The sequence below is a fragment of the Schistocerca gregaria genome, chromosome 2, assembly GCF_023897955.1.
Source record: "Schistocerca gregaria isolate iqSchGreg1 chromosome 2, iqSchGreg1.2, whole genome shotgun sequence".
In the NCBI taxonomy this organism is placed as follows: domain Eukaryota; kingdom Metazoa; phylum Arthropoda; class Insecta; order Orthoptera; family Acrididae; genus Schistocerca; species Schistocerca gregaria.
The window spans coordinates 813,116,200-813,138,829 of record NC_064921.1 but is presented as its reverse complement, the minus strand read 5'-3'; the positions used below and the strand labels follow the sequence as shown (position 1 = coordinate 813,138,829).

The 22,630-nt window shown below is 40.3% G+C and overlaps 1 protein-coding gene across 3 annotated transcripts in view; it reads right to left on the bottom strand.

Annotated features, from left to right (window-relative positions):
* The window catches only part of LOC126335122 (uncharacterized), a 272,304-nt gene that overhangs the window by 99,956 nt on the left and 149,718 nt on the right, over window positions 1-22,630 (bottom strand). For 2 of the 3 annotated variants that reach the window (XM_049998077.1, XM_049998079.1), the window contains 2 exons: window positions 9,971-10,106; window positions 766-995 (listed from right to left, as the gene is read on the bottom strand). In XM_049998077.1, the coding sequence (XP_049854034.1) occupies window positions 766-995; window positions 9,971-10,106 (366 nt within the window). The remainder of the gene's footprint in view (window positions 1-765; window positions 996-9,970; window positions 10,107-22,630) is intronic. The other variant, XM_049998078.1, reaches the window with a different exon arrangement.

Here is a 22,630-nt window from a genome sequence, read left to right as displayed (position 1 = left end):
ACCTTAGATGAATTCTTGTATAGAAATAAACAAACCTGTAGGTATAATATAGGCATTTTGTGCCATTTAAGGGAATGGAGTAGATAATAAAAATTTTAAGCTTTAAGAAAAAATAAAAATAAAATAAAAAAACTTACTCGTGTGTAATTCTTATGCACTTGAGATGTTCCACATCACAATGGTTACCATGAGACTTATCAACGGAACACGTAACGAACAAACAGTACAATGTGATTCAATTTATGTAGCCTGTTACTTGTCATATTTATGATAAAATATGGCAGCAGGAGAAAAACATATAAAAGACATGGATATGTGGAAGATTTTGGAGCCTGTGGCTCCTTCTACTGGCAGAAGGATTGACAAGAAAGGGAATGGGATGAAGGAAAAGGACTGTCCAAGTTTAGGAAATGGGAGAGTCACAGAGAAACTGCCCAGAACACCAGGGTTTCTCATCCAGTGCAGACACCAACAATCAATCTATCCTTCGTGTCCCATCCGTCCCCAGACCCAGGGTTCTGTAACTCTCCTTACTTCCTAAACCTTGCCAGTCTTCTTTCTTTATCTCCCTTCCTTTCCCTCCATAACTTCTGTCAGAAGAAGGTGCCAGTGGCTCTGAAAGGTTGTGGACTTCTTTATCCTTATGTGTGGTTTTTTTTTTTTTTCTGCTGCTGCTTGGTGAGTATATTTTTTATTCACCAATATTATATTTTCAAACACCAATTATTTTCAATGTTATAATAAAATATGTCATTTTTCACATACCTGAGAGCAATAGGCTTCATGAAGAGCTATATTGCCAGGAAGACTGCGGCCACAGCATCTACATGGTCGCAATTTTCTGTGTTGCTGTAAGTGTCTGCACAAGTTACGGTATCGAAATTCACGGCGGCAAATTGGGCATCGTAATAGTTTGGGTTGCGGTGGTGCCTGGTTACCAGTAGCAGTTTTTTCAGAACCTTTGTTCAGGTATTTGGTGCATGAAAAACCACCTGCTATGAAAGGAACTTCTATAAATATAAGAATCTGAAGCAGAATCTTAATTTATTATTAGTTTCAACTTTAATTAATTGATTTAATGCATAGAAGATTCATTCAAAAATTGCACTAAACTTCATATCGAATTAATTTACAATACATTTATAAACCCTTGAGTGGGTGCACCTGTGTGTAAAGTGCGCCAACCACAAATAACATTGACTTTTACCATACCACTGTTTTTTTACAATTTCAAGTCCACACCTATTCCTTCATCATTGCTTCAGCTAACACAGTGATATGTTCTGTTGTCATACGACCATGTGAGAGTCTGTAATATAAAATAAACAGAGAGCTACATGAGAAAAAAATTTATGATCCATGCAAGAAAATGATCTAGATCATGAGCTGCAGCACACTGGGATCTGATCCAACTGGACTGTTTAATGCTTTGAGTGGGTCACTACTGTGGGGTAACACTTGTATGTGGCAACAGATTGATATAATTCAAGATTATTTTATTATTATTTAATTAAACAATGCTTTAGTTCATATAATGTAAGTTTATTTTACTAGTGTTTAATTAAACTGAGACTAAACTGTGAGTTTTCTCGTACATGATTACCTTGGTAACATAGAGACAGCTATTCTTGCCATGTATAGAGAGTATCAAATATGCCTGCTTTTGTTATGAGAAACAGCATGCCCGCTCAAGGGTTAAGATTGACATTACACAAAATCTTGAAAACCCTAATTAATTGCTTCATGTTTTCAACCATTCTGAAAAAAAGGATAAGGAATGAGGTGGGATCAATAGGAATAGATATAATTAAAACTATGAGAGGAAAGAAACTGGGTCATCAGATTCTGCAACAACAATCCACATGGTCATAAAGTCTACGTTGTGTGTGGATAGTTGTTGATAGTGTGGGGCTTGGAAGTAGACATGATTTTGAAGGTATCGAATAAACACAGGAAAGAAGAGACACAAAGGATACTGAGAAGAGCAATGCTATAGAGAAGAACAACATAGGAAAACATCACAGGGTTGTAGGATAGAAGGAAAGCCAGGTAGGAATATCAACAGTGTAGAAAACAATAGTTTGCCATTTACCATCGAGATGACATGTTAAGTTGCACACATGTATAAATAAAAGGCATTTACACAAAGCTTTCTGCCACAGCCTTCATCAGAAACAGAGAAACACACACCATTCATACACACAAGCAAACACATCTCATTCACACATGACTGACAACTCAGGCAGCTCGAGGCAGAATGTAACTGTTATGTGGGATGGAAGCAGCAATCTGGGGAGGGGGCTGGGGAGGAATGTAGTCTACGGGTGGAGGGAGAAAAGAAAATTTTCTGGCGATGTGTACAGGGACTAGCACGACAACAGGCACAGTGTCAGGAGGTTGTGGGGCAGGAGATGGGCAAAAAAATGAGCGAAAGAGGACAGCATCAGGGAAAGACGTGTGGATTCATTGGCAGAGGGTGACAAATGAGGAGGGTGGGATACTAGAATTGGAGGGTGGGAGACTAGAATTGGAAGGAGATGATAGGACAGAGCAGGTGGAAACTGTTGGGTGGAGCATTTGGGGACAGTATGTTACTGCAGTTTGAGGCTGGGATAATTACTGGAGCAGAGAATGTGTTGTAAGGATAGCTCCCATTTGCACAGTTCAGAAAAATTGGTGGTGGAGGGGAGCATCCAGATGGCTCGGCTAGTGAAGCAGCCATTGAACCAAAGCAAGTTATGTTAAGCTTCATGTTGTGTCACAGGGTCGTCTACTTTGTTCTTGGCCACAGCTTGGTAGTGGCCATTCATCCTGGTTGGTAGTCGTACCAATATAAAAAGCTGTGCAATGATTGCAGCAGAGCTGGTAAATGACATGGCTGCTTTCAAAGGTGGCCCTGGCCCCTGATGGGATAGGATAAACCTGTGACAGGACTAGAATATGTAGTGCTGGGTAGGTGGATTGGGTTTTACACAGGGATACGATCCTTGTGGCAAGGGGTTGGGATTGGGAGTGGCATAGGGACAGACTAGACTAGACTGTTGTGGAGGTTGGATGTATGACAGAACACCACTTTAGGAGGGGAGGGAAGTTCTCGTGTCGAATGTCCCTCATTTCAGGGCATGATGATAGGTAACAAAAGCTCTGGCAAAGTCTGTGGTTTAGTTGTTCCAGTCCAGGGTGGTACTGGGTGACAAAGAGGACACTCCTTTGTGGCTGGTTCTTGGGGGTAGTGGGAAATTGGAGCTGTGAGGTAAGGCACAGATCTGTTTGTAGACTTATTTGTGAAGGCCTTCATGAAACCCTCAGCATACTGGGCAAGGGAGTTCTTGTCCTGCAAATACACATCCTCTGGGTAGCCAGGCTGTGTGGGAGACATTTTTTTGTGTGGAAGGGATGATATCTGTTGAAGTGGAGGTGCTGTTGGTGGTTGGTGGGTTTAATGTGAGCAGAGGTGCAAGTGGAACAGTCAGAGAGGAGGAGGTCAACGTCTAGGAAGGTGGCACACTGGGTTGAGGAGGACCAGATGAAGCAGACGGGAGAGAAGGTGTTGAGGTTGTGAAGGAATGAAGATAGGATGTCTTGGCCTTCAGTTCCTCTTACCACAATTAGTGTAATTCCAACATTGAATCCTACCTCTCATTGTACTTGCCACCATCCAACCATGATACTCCTCACCCCCCCCCCCCCCCCCCCCCCGCCCTCCCACCTCCCACAGCAAACCACCTGCTGGTCACCTTCCAGAGACTCCTTACCTCCAACTTAGGCTCACCATCTTCTGCAGGTCCCTTCCTCAGAACACAAACCTTTCAGCACAAGAAATAGTACCTATACAGAACTTCAAAACAAATCCTGGCTGCAGACAAAGGTTCCACCACTGTTGTTATGAATCACAGTGACTACCTGGAGAATGTCTCCACCAATTACCTGACTTCTCCATCTATAAACTCTGCCAGAGTGATCCCATCCCAGAAGTCCAACACTACCTCAAATGCCTGCTTAAAACATTAGGCTCTTCCCAAAAAAAATCCCCTGAATCCAATTCCCTCCTCACCCCTATGATACCCCAACACAACCACCTTCTACATGCTCCCAAAATTCAACAAACAACCTCAGATGCCCCATTATGGCTGGTTATTGTGCCACCACTGAAAGAATTTCAGCTGTCATTGACCAACACCTACAATCAACTGTTAATAATCTAGTATCTCTTGTCAAATATACCAATCATTTCCTTCAGTGGTTCTCCACCATCCCCACCTCCTGGTTCCCTACTCATCACTGTAGATGCCACCTCCCTATATACCAACATTCCTCATGCCTGTGGTGTTAACACAATTGAATACTACTTTCCCAATATCTTTGACACTCCAAACGCACCATTCATTCCTCATACACCCAGCTACAGTGTATTTGCAGTTACTAGAACCAGCCACAAAGGAGTACTCCCTTTATCACACGGTACTACCCCAGATGGAACACCTGAATCACATCCTTTACCTATCATCATGCCCTGAAATGAGGGTCATGCTACCCAAAATCCCCCCACCCCTCTGACAGTAGTATTCTGTTGCCCACCCAATCTTCACAACATCCTAGTCCATCCCTACACTGCTCCCAATCACAACCCCCACCACAAGGATCATATCTCTGTGGAAGACCCAGGTGCACGACCTGCCCAACCCACCCACTCAGCACTTCTTATTTCAATCTTATCACAGGTTTATCCTACCACATCAGGGGATGGACCACCTTTGAAATCAAACATGCCATTTACCAGCTCTGCTGCAGTCATTGCACAGCTTTTTATATTGGTATGACTACCAACCAGATGTCCACCAGGATGAATGCCACTGCCACACTGTGGCCACGAGGAAAATTGGCCACCTTGTGGCACAACATGCAGATGCTGTATTTCAGTGGCTGCTTCACTACTCAAGCCACCTGGATCCTCCCATCCACCACCAGCTTTTCTGAACTACAAAGATGAAAGTTATCCTTACAGCACATTCTCTGCTCCGTAATTATCCCAGCCTCAACCTACAGTAACCTACTGTCCCCATACCGTACACCAAAAAGTTTCCACCCCTCCTGTCCTATCATCTTCTCACCATTCTTGTCTCCCACTCTCTTTGTTTACTGCCCTCTGTCAATGCACATGCCCATCTTTCTGCACTCCTCTCCTTTATGGGAAGGAGTTCCCAAAATTCTTGGAAAATGAACAACTGAAGAAGGAAGAAAACACAGATGCATACAGAAACAAGCAGATGTTAAAATGGATGGACAAGAGAGATGTAGTAATGGCCACTACGTTCCATGACATCGCATTTGTTAAGTAAATCCAAACAATGATGACATGCAAAATCCACCTGTTGTCATGGATTACAACAAGAAAATGGTAGATGGTTCCAAGTTACAAAGCTAAGCGTTTTCATTATTTATAGGACACTACAAGCTTCAATGTATACATCCTGTATTTAAAAAAAATATGGTGGCAAAAAATCAAATTTTCGTTCATGATTATTTTCAGTGAATAGTTCGTTGTATCTCTCCACTAAAAGGACCAGTTGGACGCCCACTTAAAATGCCAAAAGTGACTTGTCTTACACACAGTTATTTTCTGGCCCTTTTACCAAGCACAACAAAGAAAACACTAACAAGGAGGTGTGGAATATGAATTTTTTTCCTACTTTCATTCTTCACTCGTAGGAGAGAAGGGGGCTGTTCAAAATCCAGCCCATTAAGGGTCACGGTTCTATTCAGCCAGTTATCACAGAAGCTGATAGTGGGGCAAATAGGCGATCCCAATTGGGAACAAATGCAAGCAGCTTACCAGTTCCAGCATATGCCTTACAATCAAGGGAAATCTTTTGAAAACTTGGGGATTGGAATCATTTTAATTTATCATGGAGGATGATGTCCAAGCCAAAAATGAAAATGTAAGGCTTTTAAATGTAGTATTTGTGCGTATGTGTTACTGAACAGTGTGAGGTGTGTTGTATGTCCAACCAACATGTTACGTATATGTAGGGTGTGTACATGTTGTATGTGTATGTACATGTTGCAGAACAGTATGAGGTTTGTTGTCTCTCCGAACATTCATGAGGAGAGGCTTTCAAAAAGAGACCTCTCTCTGGTGTGCAGAATGTGAAATTCTCTTGCATGTATCACCGTATTTTAAAATATTTCACATGCAAGATGAACTTTAATTTGCAAAAATTGACATGATTTGCAATCACATGCTGCACAACACATTTCTTGGTATGCCAAGTTTCCATTCATTTTTAAACTTTTCATTAAATTTTATTTACATGTTTTCTTTCATTATTTTTGGTCTAACATGTAAGAATTTCCTAACTACTCCCAATGCATTACATGACATAAACTTTTCACAAATTGATGTTTTGTCTTTGGGGAAAATTTGCAATCACCTTTAGTACAATATATTTTATTGTCCATCTAACCTACAATTGTTTTTAAACATATGTTCTATTTTATCATAATCCATTTTAATTTCTGTTCATAAATTATAATTCACAAACATATGTTTTCAATCATGAGCAAAGCCTGTGTTGAGACTGCATCAGCCTCCACAATGGCAAATTATCCATTGAGGCAGAGGTGATTGCATGCAAAATACTGACTTAAGTGGTTAAATGGCATAAATTAAGAAAATATATATCTAGAGGCACACAGTGTGGATTGTTAGACAGGGTTTTAGAGTTTTTTCCTTACTTCTCATTAATGATGTGTCAAAGCACATACTAAATTATTCAGTTACAATCAAGTGCCAAACTTGTATATACTGTGAAATGGATCAAAGTAAATTATATCATGAACTGAATGAAATCAAATAATTTTGTAGCCTACAAACGCATCCCAATAACATTCAAATGTACTATATTCAGCTCTCAATTGAAAATTCCACAGAGAAAGGTGTTTTGCACTTGTCTACAATACTACAGAGCTGCGACAATATGTCTATGAAATACAGATACTTTCACTATTCATTCATGACTACTTACATCGCCATTTTTTACATCTCTTTTTGGCTTATATAGCATTTCGGCTATCTTAAAGTCAGTTATGAAGTATTTATAATAAAAATACTCTACATAACTCTACAATGATGGGTTCAGTTGTCAGATAGCTTCTCGCTAAGAACTATGAAAATGTTACATTCAATTTTCTATTGAAAATATTCTATTAGGAAACTCACTGTCATTAATACTGTCACACACATGCATCATATCTGCATCTCTAAAATATGGCAAGCATTAGTAAAGATCAATGAAGGCTCAGCTAGAGCTGCTGGAGATGACTGACTTCTCTGTATTCAGAGAAGCCCATAAAAAGGGTTATGGACATATGCTGAGTGTTCCAGAATGAACTCTGGTCGAGCTGCAGTTTAAATACAGGTGTCAACAGAAGCACTGATCCGAGTTCGCAGACTAGGGAAATAAGACAAAGATGTCAAAGAGAGAAGGCATGCTTGGCAAAGATTGTAGACAACATAAGGCAGCAATTTTTCGGAGATATCACAAGACATTCTATAAACTGTGAACATCCCTCGATATGACACTGGACATGTCTGACAGCACACAGAGCAGAATATAAAACTGTGGACAGGAGGTCCAAGAATCAGTGAAGAATTAACAATGATTTAAGGAGTCATCTTATGAGAGGCTCTGGAGCCTTTTAGAGTAGTTATGAGTCTGGCTGAGAATTAATAGCCAGTAAGAGACTCTCAGGCAGCCTAGGTAAGCCCACAGCTTCACTGCCAGCCTAAGTCTCACGTATGTATCTCAGAACTCAAATTAAGGTTCCAATGTTAGTCCCAGTCAGAGAACAACTGAATGTATTATAAGTGTGCCTTGATTCACTCTTCGTTTAATTTAATTATGTGTGTAAAATAAAAGAACCCAAGTGTAATTATTGTTTGGTACATTAAAATATGTTATACCAAACGTAGTTCTTCTCTTATAACATATTCTGAATCTCGTTAAGTGTCCAGCCAACCTTTTATCATCTCAAAATTGTAGCTTTAGCCTAGTGTATTTGGCTTCTGCTACACAATCCTGCCTCTGTTTGGTGACATCACTTGCAGGATGCAAACAGATTTAAGCATTATGTTGTTTGGCTAAGGTTAGTTCAGTGACAGAACAGTAGGCAATTATAAGAGTGGTTTGAAAAGTTATCGGAATGGAATAGAAAAAAGTACTTATATCACTGAAACTTTTTTATTTTTCAATGTAGTCTCCTCACAGAGTAATGCACTTGGTCCAACGATGTTCTAGTGCCTTGATACCATCTCGAAAATGAGTTTCCTCCAGGCCTGCAAAATAGTTGTCAACTCCAGCTATCAATTCTTCGTTTGAAGTTAATCTTTGTCTACCAAGAAAAATTTTCAGTTCAGGGAAGAGACGAAGTATGACGGAGCCACATCAGGTTAATAAGTTGGTTGTGCTAACAATTCATTCCTTAGTTTGTATAATTTTGCCATGGCGACGGCACGTGTGCGGGCATGCATTGTCTTGATGGAAGATCGACTTTCTTCCTTGCTAAACCTGGCCTTATTTTTGCGGGTCTTTTGTTGCAATTTGTCCAGGAGGTTAGCATAGTATCCTACAGTAATTGTTTGCCCAGTGGAGAGATAATCTACAAACAGAATCCACTTTGCATTCCAGAACACTAATGCCATGACCTTTCCCACTGAAGGAATTGGCTTTGCTTTCTTTGGTGGCAGAGAATCAGCATGTTTCCAATGCTTTGATTGTTGTTTTGCTTCTGGGGTATAGTAGTGCACCTAAGTTTCATCTATGGTCACAAGCCAATGCAAAAAATCTTGTTTGTTTCTTCTAAAATGGGTCAAACATTGTTTCGATATTTCCATTCTCATGCGTTTTTGATCCACCATCAAGAGTCACAGCACTCATCTTGTAGACAATTTTTTCATTTCTAATTCTTCAGTTAAAATGTGATATACCCTTTGAGATGACGTATGGCAAGCATGAGCAATTTCACTCACTTTTAATTGGCGATGCTACATGACCATTTTGTGCACTTTTGCAATGATTTCTGTAGCAGTGACACATCTTGGATGACCACTGCACAGATCATCTACGTTCTCCTGACCAAATTTAAATTCATGTGTCCACTTGGAAACAGTTGAATATGAAGTAGCAGAGTCTTCCAATGTATTCTGGAAATCAGCATGAACGTCCTTTGCTTTCATACCTTTCTTTATGAAGTACTTAATCACTGCTCGAATCTCGATTTCTTCGACCTTCCACAAGTAATTTCAAGGAAACAACAGAGCCATGTCACTGCCACAGCTCTCTTCCAAGAGCACTGATGTGGTATGTGTTTACATGCAGCCGTCCTATTAATATTACGTGAACAACTCGTTGCGCTAGCGCTGACCTCTCATGGTGATTCTGAGAACTTTTCAAACCACCCTCACACTTAAAAGAAGCTACTGCTTCTGTGCAGCAAACACACCAATGAAAACTACATGTAACATGAAGGCACTTCATCATACTTGTATATAATATTCTTTAACATTTAACAAAGATCTTACATGAAGTGGTCAAAAACTAACTTTTCTTAAGGAATATTACATGTGCTCCCAAAAAACAATCATTTGCCGGTTCCCACCATTTCACTTATATATGTCACAAGACTCTTTCTTTTTGAGAGAGCAACCTCTTCAGTTTGGCTTCTTCTCAGTTACAGTTTCTCTCAATATCAGAGCAATTCCTGTCTAGACCTCATTAGTTCAGCATATCGCAAGGGATACACAGTAAGGAAAATCTTTAGGAATGTGGAATGAGTCAACATATTCACTAAAGAATTAAATTATCTAACAGAAACTACATTCATAATTAACTACCATAAAACTACACATGCTTAGTCAAGTTAAGTGTAACATAGTAAAGGTAAGTAATTAAAAACAAAAACAATTTTTTACCAATATGTTTCACCATATGCTTTCTAAGCATTAGTTTTGTGCTGAACGTCTTGTGGCAGAAAGTACAAACTAAAAAGTTTGATTTATCAGCACCAAAACAAGAGTGGTTAACCAGATTCTCCTTCCGGGCAAATACCTGAAACACAGAAACTGCACACAATAACAATAAATAAAAAAAGGAAAGAGGCACTTAGTAAACCCAGTTCTATGGAGTCCACAGGAAACTAGATACAACTTGACAAATGTTTCAGATAGACATTGTTAAGAACATTCTTCAGCAGGCAGATCTGTATCAACACCTATAACCTGAGTTCTGTTGTTAATTTTCCAATAAGATTTTCACAGTGCACTAACAGACAAAAAATTTGTAAGTGAACACTTCGTCAATGATAAAAATGTTTCCCCTGACCATAACGTCCAGCTAATCATTATTAATAGCTTACTTGATTACAGTGAAGTGGTATCATGGAAAGCAGATAGAGTAATTAATGAACAGTCAACACACAGTTTCAGGGTAACCTTTCAATAAGCTCACTAGAAAACCATGTATAATGTGACAGGCGTCAATGCTAATTTTAAACAATGGAAAATCCAGAATGGAATGTAAGAAATTATGAAAAGGATAGTTGCTACTCACCACATAGTGGAGATGCTGAATTGCGGATAGGCATAACAAAAAAACTGTCAGAATGTGAGCTTTTGTAAAAATACAAAACTTGCACCCACACGTACACTCACACAAACACAACTCACACACACATGATCACAGTCTCTGGCACCTGAAGCCAGACTGTGAGCAGAAGTGCATGATGGGAGAGGCAACATGGTGGAGAGTGTAAGGAGGAGACAGAGGGTGGGGAAATATAGCAGGGCAGCAATGGGGAGTGATAAAGTGCTGCTTCTGGAAGCATACAGGGATGAGGTGGAGAGAGGGCAGGACAGCTAGGTGCGATCTGGAAGTTATACGGAGAGCTGGGAGAGGGGGAGGGGGGAGGGGGGAGGGGGGAGTGAAATGGCAGAAAATGAGAGAAATAAAAAGATTGAGGATGCTTTGGTGGAACAGATGGCTGCGCTGTGCCAGAATGGGAACAGGGAATGGGCTAGATGGATAAGAAGGTTGAGGCCAGGATGGTTAGGGGAACACAGCATATAGTGCAGGGAGAGTTCCAATGTGTGCAATTCAGAAAAGCTGGTATCGGTGAGAAGGATCCAGGTAGCACAGGCTGAGAAGCAGTCACTTAAATGAAGGAAGTCGTGTTGGGAGGCATGCTCAGCAACAGCATGGTCCAGCTCTTTCTTGGCCACAGTTTGTCAGGGGCCATTTATGCGGACAGACAGCTCGTTGGTTGTCATGCCCAAGGATAGTGGGTATGACTTTTCCCATTTCAGGACGTGACAAGGCTAGTCAAAACCCTGGCAGAGAATGTAATTCAGTTTCTCCAGTCCAGGATGGTACTGTGTCCTGAGGGGAATGCTCCTCTGTGGCTGATGGTGGGTCTTTGGGAGGTGGTGGGTGACTGGAAAGATAAGGCACAGGTGATCTGTTTTTGTGCAAGGTTGGGAGGGTAATTACAGTCTCTGAAGGCCTCAATGAGACCCTCGATATATTTCAGGAGGTACTGCTCATCATTACAGTTGCGACAGCCATGGGTGGCTAGGCTATGGAAGGGACTTCTTGATATGGAAAGGATGGCAGCTGTCAAAGTGGAGGTACACTGGTGGTTGGTATGTTTGCTAAGGACGGAGATACTGACGTAGCCATCTTTGAGGTGGAGGTCAACATTGAGGAATGTAGCTTGTTGGGTTGAGTATGACCAGGTGAAGCAAATGGGGAAGAAGATGTTGAGGTTCTGGAGTAGTGTGGATAGGGTGTCCTGACCTTCAATCCAGATCACATAGATATCATCAATGAATTCGAACCAGGTAAGGGGTTTGGGCGTTTAGGAAGGATTCCTCTATACAGTCATGAACAGGTTGGCATTTGATGGTGCCAAGCATGTGCCCATGGCCATACCCCAGATTTTTTTTTTTTTAGGTTATGCTTTCACAGGAGAAGTAATTGTGTGTGAGGATATAGTTGGTCATGGTGCCTAGGAAGGAGGTTGTTGGTTTGCAGTCTGTTGGGCACTGGAAAGATAGTGTTCAACAGCAGTAAGACCATGTGTATTAGGTATTGTAGTGTAAAGGGAGGTGGCAACAATAGTGTCGAGCAGAGCATCTCCCACTCACCTCAAAAAACTCTCCATACTGCTCACTTCCTACTCCTGTCTTGGACTACCACTATCAACCATCTCTATAACAACCTCCTCCACGTCCCCTCATAGCTGACAAACCCTCTCTCACAGACCTACTGCATTTACCCCACCATCAAAAACTCCCTCCTGCCATGACACAGGATCCAGAACCTAAACACACCCAAAACACAGTCATGAATCTTTCCTCCAAAAGTCTTAGTCCCACATCAGACTAAGGCCCCATCTTTTACCCCTCTCCCAAATTCAGTTGTTCAGGACCCTTAAAGATCTTCTCTCCTTCCCCCGGTCCCAACAGTGGAAATAGTATTTTGCTATCAACGCTACCAGACTCAACCAGAGACCAATGTTGAATCCTGTCTGGCTCAGTTCACTCCAACATCCAATCATGAAACAACCCCACTGTCCCCAAATCACCCCTGTTAACTTTCCAAAATTTCTTAACATTGAAGCATGCCTCATCATCATTACTCACATCCAAAATGCAAACTAACCTTACATCCACAGAAAGAACAACAATCCATCACCTACAACCTGATCCCCCAAACTTATAATCCTACCTGCTGACAAAGGCTCCACTACCATTGTTATGAACCACAGGCATTACCTGGCAAAAGAACTCCACCAGCTGCCAGATTCATCAAACTACAAATCCTACCACAGTGACCCCATTCCAGAAATTCAGCAGAACCCTCGGTCTCTCCTCAAGTCCTTACACCCATCCCAGAAACTCTCCCCAGTGTCCATCTCTGTCCTCATCCCTGCCACTCCCCACACTCCTACCTTCTACATGCTTCCCACAGTCCATAAACCCAACCACCCACAATGCCCTATTGTGGCCAGAATTGTGCCTCACTGAGAGAATCTCTCCTTTCATAGACCAACACCTTCAGCCCATTACCCACAACCTACCCTCCTACACTGACATCCGAAGTTAAAGCAACAAACTGCTATTTCCCCATCCTGTGTCTAATTCACAATTTAATCATACAAACTGTCAACAGATGTTGTTACAATAATGTTCTGCATGGAAGATAGCATTCCAATCAATGGGCGACTATGACAACAATGACATTAGGGCGCCTATCAAGTGGAGGGTAGTTCCACATCCATAATTTCTGTGTACACAGTCACAGATGGTGCAGTATGACACAGAGAAGATGCCTACAGAATCTCTGCTGTGGAAGGCCATAGGAAGAATGGAAGCAGGAGAGTCACAAACTGATGTGGCCTGATGGCTTAATGTGAAGTGTTCCATTGTTTCTTGGTTGAGATGACAGTTTATAGAGACCAAAACTGTATCCAGGACACCAAAACAGGACCGACCACATGTGACATCAGAAGGAGTGGACTGTTAGAGCATGATGGTGCTGCTTTACTACTGCACTGCAACTGACATCTGATCACACAGCATCCCTTGGATGTGTTGTATCAAGGTACTATGTACAGAAGGCTTCAACAGAGTGGCCTTCGATGTTGGAGACCTGCTGTATTTTTACCTCTGGTGTGTCTTCACAGCATGGAATGTCTAGCGTGGAGCCGTCAACATACCACCTGGAAGGCTAAAAGGTGGGTCAATGTTCTTTTCACAGGTGAGTCCCGATTTGGTCTGGAGAGTAATTCTCAGGGGATTTGAATCTGGATGGCACACGGAACACAATTTCGGGACCCAAACATTGTGGAAAGAGACTGATATTGAGCAGGATTCCTAATATTGTGGGCAGGGATTATGTTGACCACTACAACACTTCATGAAATTGTACAGGTGAATCAACAAGATTTAACTGCTGTCAGTTGTCATGAGGAGATCTTGGGATATCATGGGTGGCTGTAGCAAGATGCTATGGGCCCAGAGTTCATATTGATGGATGATAATGCTCAACCTCATAGAGTATTGGTGCTTGATGTTTTTATGGAAAAAGAAAGTATTGCAGGCATGGTGTGGCCTGATCATTTGTATCCCACAGAGCATGTCTGGGATGCACTAAGGAGATAGGTTGCATCACATCAGCATCTACCAACCACTCTCCAAGACTTCTGAGCAGCTCTACAGGAAGAATGGGCGTTATTGCCTCAACATTAGATTGATGACTTCATTCACAGCACGTCCCATCATTATCAGGCCTGTATTGGTGCCAGTGGTGGTCACACCCCATACTCAGCACATTTACCAGTTGTCTGAATGTGTGAGCAAATCTGTTAAAATGGATAAAAATGAATAACATTTTTATCTACCATTATGCATGTGAAGACAAAACTAAATACCTGGTTACTACTAGAATGACAACAGCAGTAGATCAGGAAATGTTAAGAGTTGGAGACATGCAGTTTGAAAAAGTGAACACATTTAAGTATCTAGGCGTGGACATCACTTCGAGAAATGAGATTGAATCCGAACTGAAGAAGAGATTACGGGTGGGAAATGCGTGCTACTTCTTACTGAATAGATTACTTTCATCACGGATATTATCTAGGAATTTAAAGATTAGAAAAAACAAAACTATTATTCTACCAGTTATGCTGTATGGGTGTGAGACTTGGTCTCTCACTGTGCAAAATGCAAAGCCATTTCGAGTATTTGAAAACAAAATTTTGAGGAAAATTTTCGGAGCACAAAGGGATGACATAAGCAGAGAGTGGTGAAAACTGCATAACGAAGAGGTTCACAAACTCTATTCAAGCCCTGACATAATCAGTATTATTAAATCACGTAGGCTGTGATGGGCGGGTCACGTAGCTCGAATGGATGAGGGTAGGGCAGCTCGCAGAGTACTGTTAGGGCACCTAGAAGGAAAACGTCCTGTGGGGAGACCGAGGCGTAGATGGGAGGACAATGTGAAGGCTCATCTGAGGAGCCTAGGTATTGAAGGTGAATGGAAGGAGATAGCCCAAGACAGGGACGTTGCTGCAGTAATGGACTCTCGAGTCCGGTATGCCCAGTGAGTAAGAAAGTAAGTATTATGCACGTTTCATTTGATTATGTTATCTATTCTTCACATTGTTCCTACTTTACTATCATCTGTTTCCACTGTTTTGTGGCTAAATAAACACAACAATGCAAAGTGTCCAATTGTTGCTTTGATTTTGGACACTCGTGTATATAAAAGATACCAACCACTTCCTCCACCAATTCTCCAGAGTTCCTGTTCCTTTTCCACTTGGTGCCTTGGTGCCCTGCTTGTCGCTATTGGTGGCACCTCCCTTTACACTAACATCTCTAATGCCCATGGCCTAACTATTATTGAATACTATCTTTCCCAATGCCCAACAGATTCCACACCATCAACCTCCTTCCTAGTCACCACGACCAACTATATCCACAGCCACAATTACTTCTTCTTTGAAGACGTTACCTAGAAATAAATCCAAGGTACAGCTATGAGCACCTGCATGGCAACATCCTATGCCAACTTATTCATGGGTCGTATAGAGGAATCCTTCCTAAACACCCAGAATCCCAAACATCTCACCTGGTTCAGATTCACTGATGACATCTTTGTGGTCTGGATTGAGGACACCCTATCCCCACTCCTTCAGAACCTCAACATTTTCTCTCCCACCTTCCTCAACATTGACCTCCATCTCAAAGGTGGCTGCATCAGTACCTCTGTCCATGTCATACCTACCAGCCACTGGCAATACCTCCATTTAGACAGCTGCCACCCATTGCTTACCAGGAAGTCCCTTCGATACAGCCTGGCCACCCCTGGCAATTGTATATGTGCTGATGAACAATCCCTCTCAAACAATACTGAGGGTCTCATTGAGACAGACTGTAATTACCCTTCCAACATTGCCATCTGGATCCTTCCCACCAACATCAGCTTTTTTGAACTGCATAGGTGGGAACTATTCCTGCAATAAATCCTATGTTCCCACAACCCTCCTGGCCTCAACCTTCTTCAGCCACTGTCCTTACCCATCTAGCCCCTTTCCTTTTTCCATTCCAGCATTACACAGTCCTCTATTCCACCAATGCACTTTCAGTCTTTTTACTTTTCTGATACTCCCTCCCCTCCTCCTGCTCCCCCCATCCCTCTGTCTAATCTTCTGACAGCACCTAGCTGTCCTACCCTCCCTCCACCTCATCCCTGTATGTTCCCACAAGTAGCACTTTACTGTCCCCCACCGCTATTCTCTACCTTGCTATCCCTACCCCAGCCTCCTCCTTACCCCCTTCATCTGTTTGCCTCTGCCATCATGCACTGCTGCTTGCAGTCTGGCTTCGGCTACCAGAAGCTGTCATGTGTGTGTGTGTGTGTGTGTGTGTGTGTGTGTGTGTGTGTGTGTGTTTGGCAAAGGCCTTGTTGGACGAAAGCTCACTTTCAGACAGTCTCTTTGTTGGGCCTATCTGTGACTAAGCATCTCCATTAAATGCTGAGAAGCATGATACTAATTTTAATGTATTTATGAAGGGATTTCTATTAATCTTTAACACTGATAATGTATTCTTGCAATATGAAATCTACTTTTGTGTGATATGTCACATACCTTAGGTTTCCACACTCCTTTTGATTTCCCATTTATGCCTTGCCGTGCATCATATGATATATAGCAATGTTTCAATGCCTGTCTGAAATGGTTCTCACTGAGATGATATGATATGTGATACTACATGCAATGTAGCTTGCGACATGATGCAGAAGCAACCCGCATCAACAGAGTGCACAGAAACATAGTGGAAGCATGTTAACTGGTTCACACCTGGACAACAGTAACACAACACCTCTGTTGTATTGCCTGGCACAACATGGAGTGCTGGCTGTCCCATGCAGTTTGTGTCATACGATACATATGATACAAAAGAAGGGAAATTTCACTTCATCCGATGTACCCAAAAAAAAAGTTATTTTATATAGATGAAGCAAAGTTATATCCATCTCTTTAGTTGATTTCTCAGTAGAACTTCTGCCTTTCACCTAAAAAATTAAAAACCACCATCTTAGCATTTGTGCACAGTCTCTGCTACAAAGTCTTTCTCAGTCATCTTTGAAGAAATTATTCAGTTTAAAAAGGATTTTTCACATTTTACAGTCTGACATCACAGCTTGATAATGAATTTCCAAGTAAAATAAAACACTGTGTACATTCCAGAAAGTTTGCAGTGAAAAGTGCAGTCAATGGACAGTTCATGTTTGGTGCATTTTATGGCATGCATTTCTACATACAAAATATAGCTAACTTATTGAAACTGGTCTTATTGATGAAAGGAGAGCTATATCCATTTTCATTCTCGAGAAACTATATGGGATATATTCGAGGCTGTCTGCAATAAGGTTGGCAGCAAGGTGCCACATGTGAGGTTACTGCCACCTACCATGGCCTGCTATGTGGAATGCAGAGCTCCCTCATGTTTCTCTTGTTTGTATGCTGCCAGTAGAAGCTGAAGCTGGATATGAATAAAACTCACTGGCAAGAAAAGACACCGGGATTCACCAACTAATGATGGTGACCGGATTCTTTTTTTTTTTGGTCCTGATACCAGTAAACTTTGCAACACATGTAAGAGAGATCTGAAAGCTAAATTCCTCTTACTTCTAAATGAGCAGCTTGATGAAGCTGAGAAAACCATGTGAGGATTTTCCTTATCACCACTGGCTTCTTTGTGTTTCTTCAAACACATTATCTACCCCAATGCACAGTTCACGACCCACTCCTACACCATTGATGGTGACCTATCTCTCTTCAAATCCAGAAATGGTTCTTCTAGATGCTCCTCAAGCTGGGTCATTTAATACTTTGCAAAACTGAAAAGTTGCAGAAATGCTATCCTAGCTTTATTAATTTGTAACTATTGTTAACATACACATCACACTGAATAGAGTACCATACTAGATGGTTTTACTAAAAATAAACTTTTCATTGTGGCATTTTTAGCACCACTCTAACACTTGCACTAACTTACCGTACTGTAATGATTAGCTTCTCAACAGAGAAGTTGCAAGTAAAGAATTCATGCTTTGCTTTGTCAGAGTAGCTGATATTAATTGCTCCAGAGAGTAGAAGCTGCGTAGACTCAGTCTACAGAATTCGTGGAATTTGTTTACCTGTTGGGAGAGTTCATGGGTAACCACAGCTGCACTATGTTTGAAATTTATCACATTGTATGGTTGCACTCAACATTTCCTTTTCTTTTTAAGTTTTTTGAACTTAAAATAATAATGATAGTCACAATAACATCCTCTGTAGAAGGATGCAACTGAAACTGAAGCAGAAATGTGATTCATGCTGTCTTGTTGCTTGTCGTATCGTGATTCACATCAATTGTCATATCCCACATCGTATCATCTCAGAGTGAACCACACCTTATATCTCAAATACTCAGTTAGAATGTGTTATCTTCATGTTATCCACCACATGTTAGTCAGTACTCATGGGTATTGCTACTTCCTGATCTCAGGTCCCCTTGTTCTTTCTGGCTTTGGTATTCTGGATCTGATACAAGTTGTCTTATTGTCACATTGCCTCCACTCTTTTACTATTTACTGTAATTATCTTATTTATTTCCTGTCTTTTAACTGGTTTCAGTGGTTCCATTGCTATAGTTACATACTAAAAGGTAACAGAAATGAATGCTTTCATGTATTGTGGTTCAGAGTATATACAAATTAGGTGTCTAGTTCCCAGTTTTATTTTTCATTTTTATTTACTTTTATCTTTATAGTTTTGATATTTTTATCCAGGGGATCTTTATTGATTACCTCATTAAAAAAGTGTGCACAAATATGAGTGATGACTTGGTTTGTACGTATTATTAAATATGATGTCAAACTAAATTGTCAGGAAAACAGAATGACATGTGGGTATAATGCTTAACATTTTATGTAAATGACCACAATGGCTCTGTTTTTGAGAAGGAAGAGGGAAATCTGCACACGATCTTACTGAATATAACAACTGCTTGAATAGAAATAGTATTGTTGTAACAATTTTTATTTCAATGATATCGATCCTTCTACACGGAATACACACAAAATAATCTTTTCTTCCCTTCCTAACACTAGCATTCATATCTTATGTAATAAAGACCACACATAGAGTGTACCTGTCAGCAAACGGACTCTCTTTAAATTTTGATAAAACACAGTATATACAGTTCCGTACAGTAAATGGCAAAACTCCAGTAATAAATATAGAATTTGAACAGAAGTCTGTAGCTAAGGTAGAATTTTCAAAATTTTTAGGTGTGTCCATTGATGAGAGGTTAAACTGGAAGCAACACATTGATGGTCTGCTGAAACGTCTGAGTTCAGCTACGTATGCTATTAGGGTTATTGCAAATTTTGGTGATAAGAATCTCAGTAAATTAGCTTACTATGCCTACTTTCATTCACTGCTTTCGTATGGCATCATATTCTGGGGTAATTCATCGTTGAGTAGAAAAGTATTCATTGCACAAAAACGTGTAATCAGAATAATTGCTGGAGCCCACCCACGGTCATCCTGCAGACATCTATTTAAGGATCTAGGGATCCTCACAGTAACCTCACAGTATATATATTCCCTTATGAAATTTGTTGATAATAATCCAACCCAATTCAAAAGTAATAGCAGTGTGCATACCTATAACACCAGGAGAAAGGATGATCTTCACTATGCAGGGTTAAATCTGACTTTGGCACAGAAAGGGGTAAATTATGCTGCCACAAAAGTCTTTGGGCACCTACCAAACAGCATCAAAAGCCTGACAGATAGCCAACTAACATTTAAAAAGACATGGCTTGGGCAAAGAGAGAAGTAGGACTAATTTTATGTTACAAGTAATATATACTATGCTGCCTTAAAAACTGAAAAACCTCTGTATAATGTCTAAAATTAATTATCTAAATAACAGAATTAAATCTATATGGGCAATAGTTGAAAGAGAAACTGGGAAATAAGTTAAAAAATATTATTATTTTGTTGGTAAAGAAAAATACTGAGTAATAAATTGTAGTGCCACATAGCCAATGTATTTCATAACTTCTTCCTGGAAGTAGCTCAAAAGATTGGCACTACAATTCAAGGGATACAGTAAAAGAACACATTCACTCTGTTGTGCATGTCAAAGAAAACATTACTAAGTATTTCAATAACAGTTCTATACCTAATCATGGAACAAGAGGTAGTATGCACCTGTATTTACCAAGTAGAAACAAGCAAAAAACTAAAAACAACATTTCCTACTAGGGAATAAAATTATGTAACAAATATCCTATGGAGATGAACAGGGTTTCTAAAACACATCCATTTATAAAGGCAACTAAAACATTCTTCAAAAGTAATACTTATTTCACAATCAAAGATTACTTATCGGACTCAGAGAGTAGTGAGTTGATAATGGAAATGGGGTAATTACAACACCTTGCCACATTAAAAATGGTTTTACAAGAAAATCATGTTCCAAGAACTAAAGTGCACGACAGTAATGTCTTATCATTGTACTGGGCTCAACATCTCATTCTTCATTCAGCTGACTCAGTTTTTCAGGTTGAGTGATGGGAAGGCATTAAAACATGCAAGGGGCATAGTGGCTTGTTTCTGGACCTGGAGTCAGTTTTCTGAACAGACATGTTCATGATTCAGGAGTCACCAGTGGGTGCCCTTGGCGCGTGCAGCAATGAAGAGCAAAACTATGTTTATACTATATGTTATCTGAAGCAAATTGTGTATATATCAAAGAACATTGTACAACAAGGACCAACCAAATGAGTCAGTGTAGTTGAAGAGACTGTCCTCATATTTGGCAGGAAGGAGTTTACTCTGTCCAGCCATCCTGAGTTAGGCTTTCTGTGTTTCTCCTAATTCATTTCAGGCAAATGCCGGGATGGTTCCATCATTAAGGCCATGGCTGACCACCTGTCCTAACATCATAAAAGTATTCATTTTCATTGCATTGTGTTGACACATCATGTTTCATTCACATCCAAATCACAACTACTCTAACAAAATTTAAAGTTTAATTACTTCCCTCAAAACCAAAATTCTCATGGAACTCACAATATCACAAGTAAATTATTAAAATCCCATTCTCCGCATATGTGCAATATATGCAGTCACATACACAATACATCACTATCACAGGTATATTTCTAGACGGAATTAAATATGCTTTTGTTAGATACCTTCACAAGGAAACAGATGTTAACAATTACTGGCCAGTGTCATTACTTATCTCCTTCTCAAAGGTGGAAGAAGGGGCTTATAACACACACACACACACACACACACACACACACACACACACACACACACATTCCAAAATGAAGTACTCATGATGTAGAGAAACAAGCATTGTTATCATTTGAGAGATACAGAGGCGAGTGAGTGTGCCAGTACTAACCCCAGTTCACTGCTAGCAGTGCATGTCACCACAATGCATCTATGCGTAGCGCACAAGTATTGCACCATAATTTAAGAATGGAATTAAAAAGTAAAGTTGCTTTTCCAAACTTTGTCAGCATGTGCTTTGGTATAATGTTTAAACTGTCAAATATCAGATTGACCAGATGAATATATTTCCCTAAATACATCATTTTAAGAAAAAAAATAAGTCACGCTAAATAACAATGTTAGGAACCCAAAAACTGGTCATAATGTGCAGATGTAGTCAAAATTAACTAGTAGAAGTCTCAATGTAATTTTGGTCAGAATAGACATTTTTAAGAAAAATTTCAAATAAATATTAGACTTAATAATACGAAAATTTGTATGAAGCTTCAGTTTAGCACAAAAACATTAATTATGTAACCCCACTGAGCTACCTCTAATAGTTTTCGAGTAATTTACTGAAAACTAAATTTGGAACTAAAATATCCTTAATTGTAGTAAGTTAAGTATTTATTAATGTTAGGAAGTGGGGAATGATGACTTCAGGTGAACCACAGTGGTGGTGGTGGTCTTAATCTCTGTCAGTCATTTATCCAAAGTTATGGGACACGTTTATGGGAAATATAGTAATATTATCATAATGCTAACTTATCCATATTTTTTTATCTATAACATTGATATTTGTCGTTTTTATGTCCTACATCTGCAAGTACACTGAAGTGACAAAGAAACTGGTATAGGCACATGTATTCAAATACAGAGATATGTAAATAGGTAGAATATGATGCTGTGGTCAGAAATGCCTATATAAGACAACAGGTGTCTGGCACAGTTGTTAGATTGGTTACTACTGCTACAACGGCAGGTTATCAAGACTTAAGTGGGATGTGGTGTTATAGTCGATGCACGAGTGCCGGGATACAGCATCTCTGAGGTAGCAATGAAGTAGAAATTTTCCCTTACGACCATTTCATGAGTGTACCATGAGAATCAGGAATCCAGTAAAACATCAAATCTCCTCATCTCTGTGGCCCGAAAAAGATCCTGCAAGAACAGGACCAATGACAACTGAAGAGAACTGTTCAATGTGGCAGAAGTG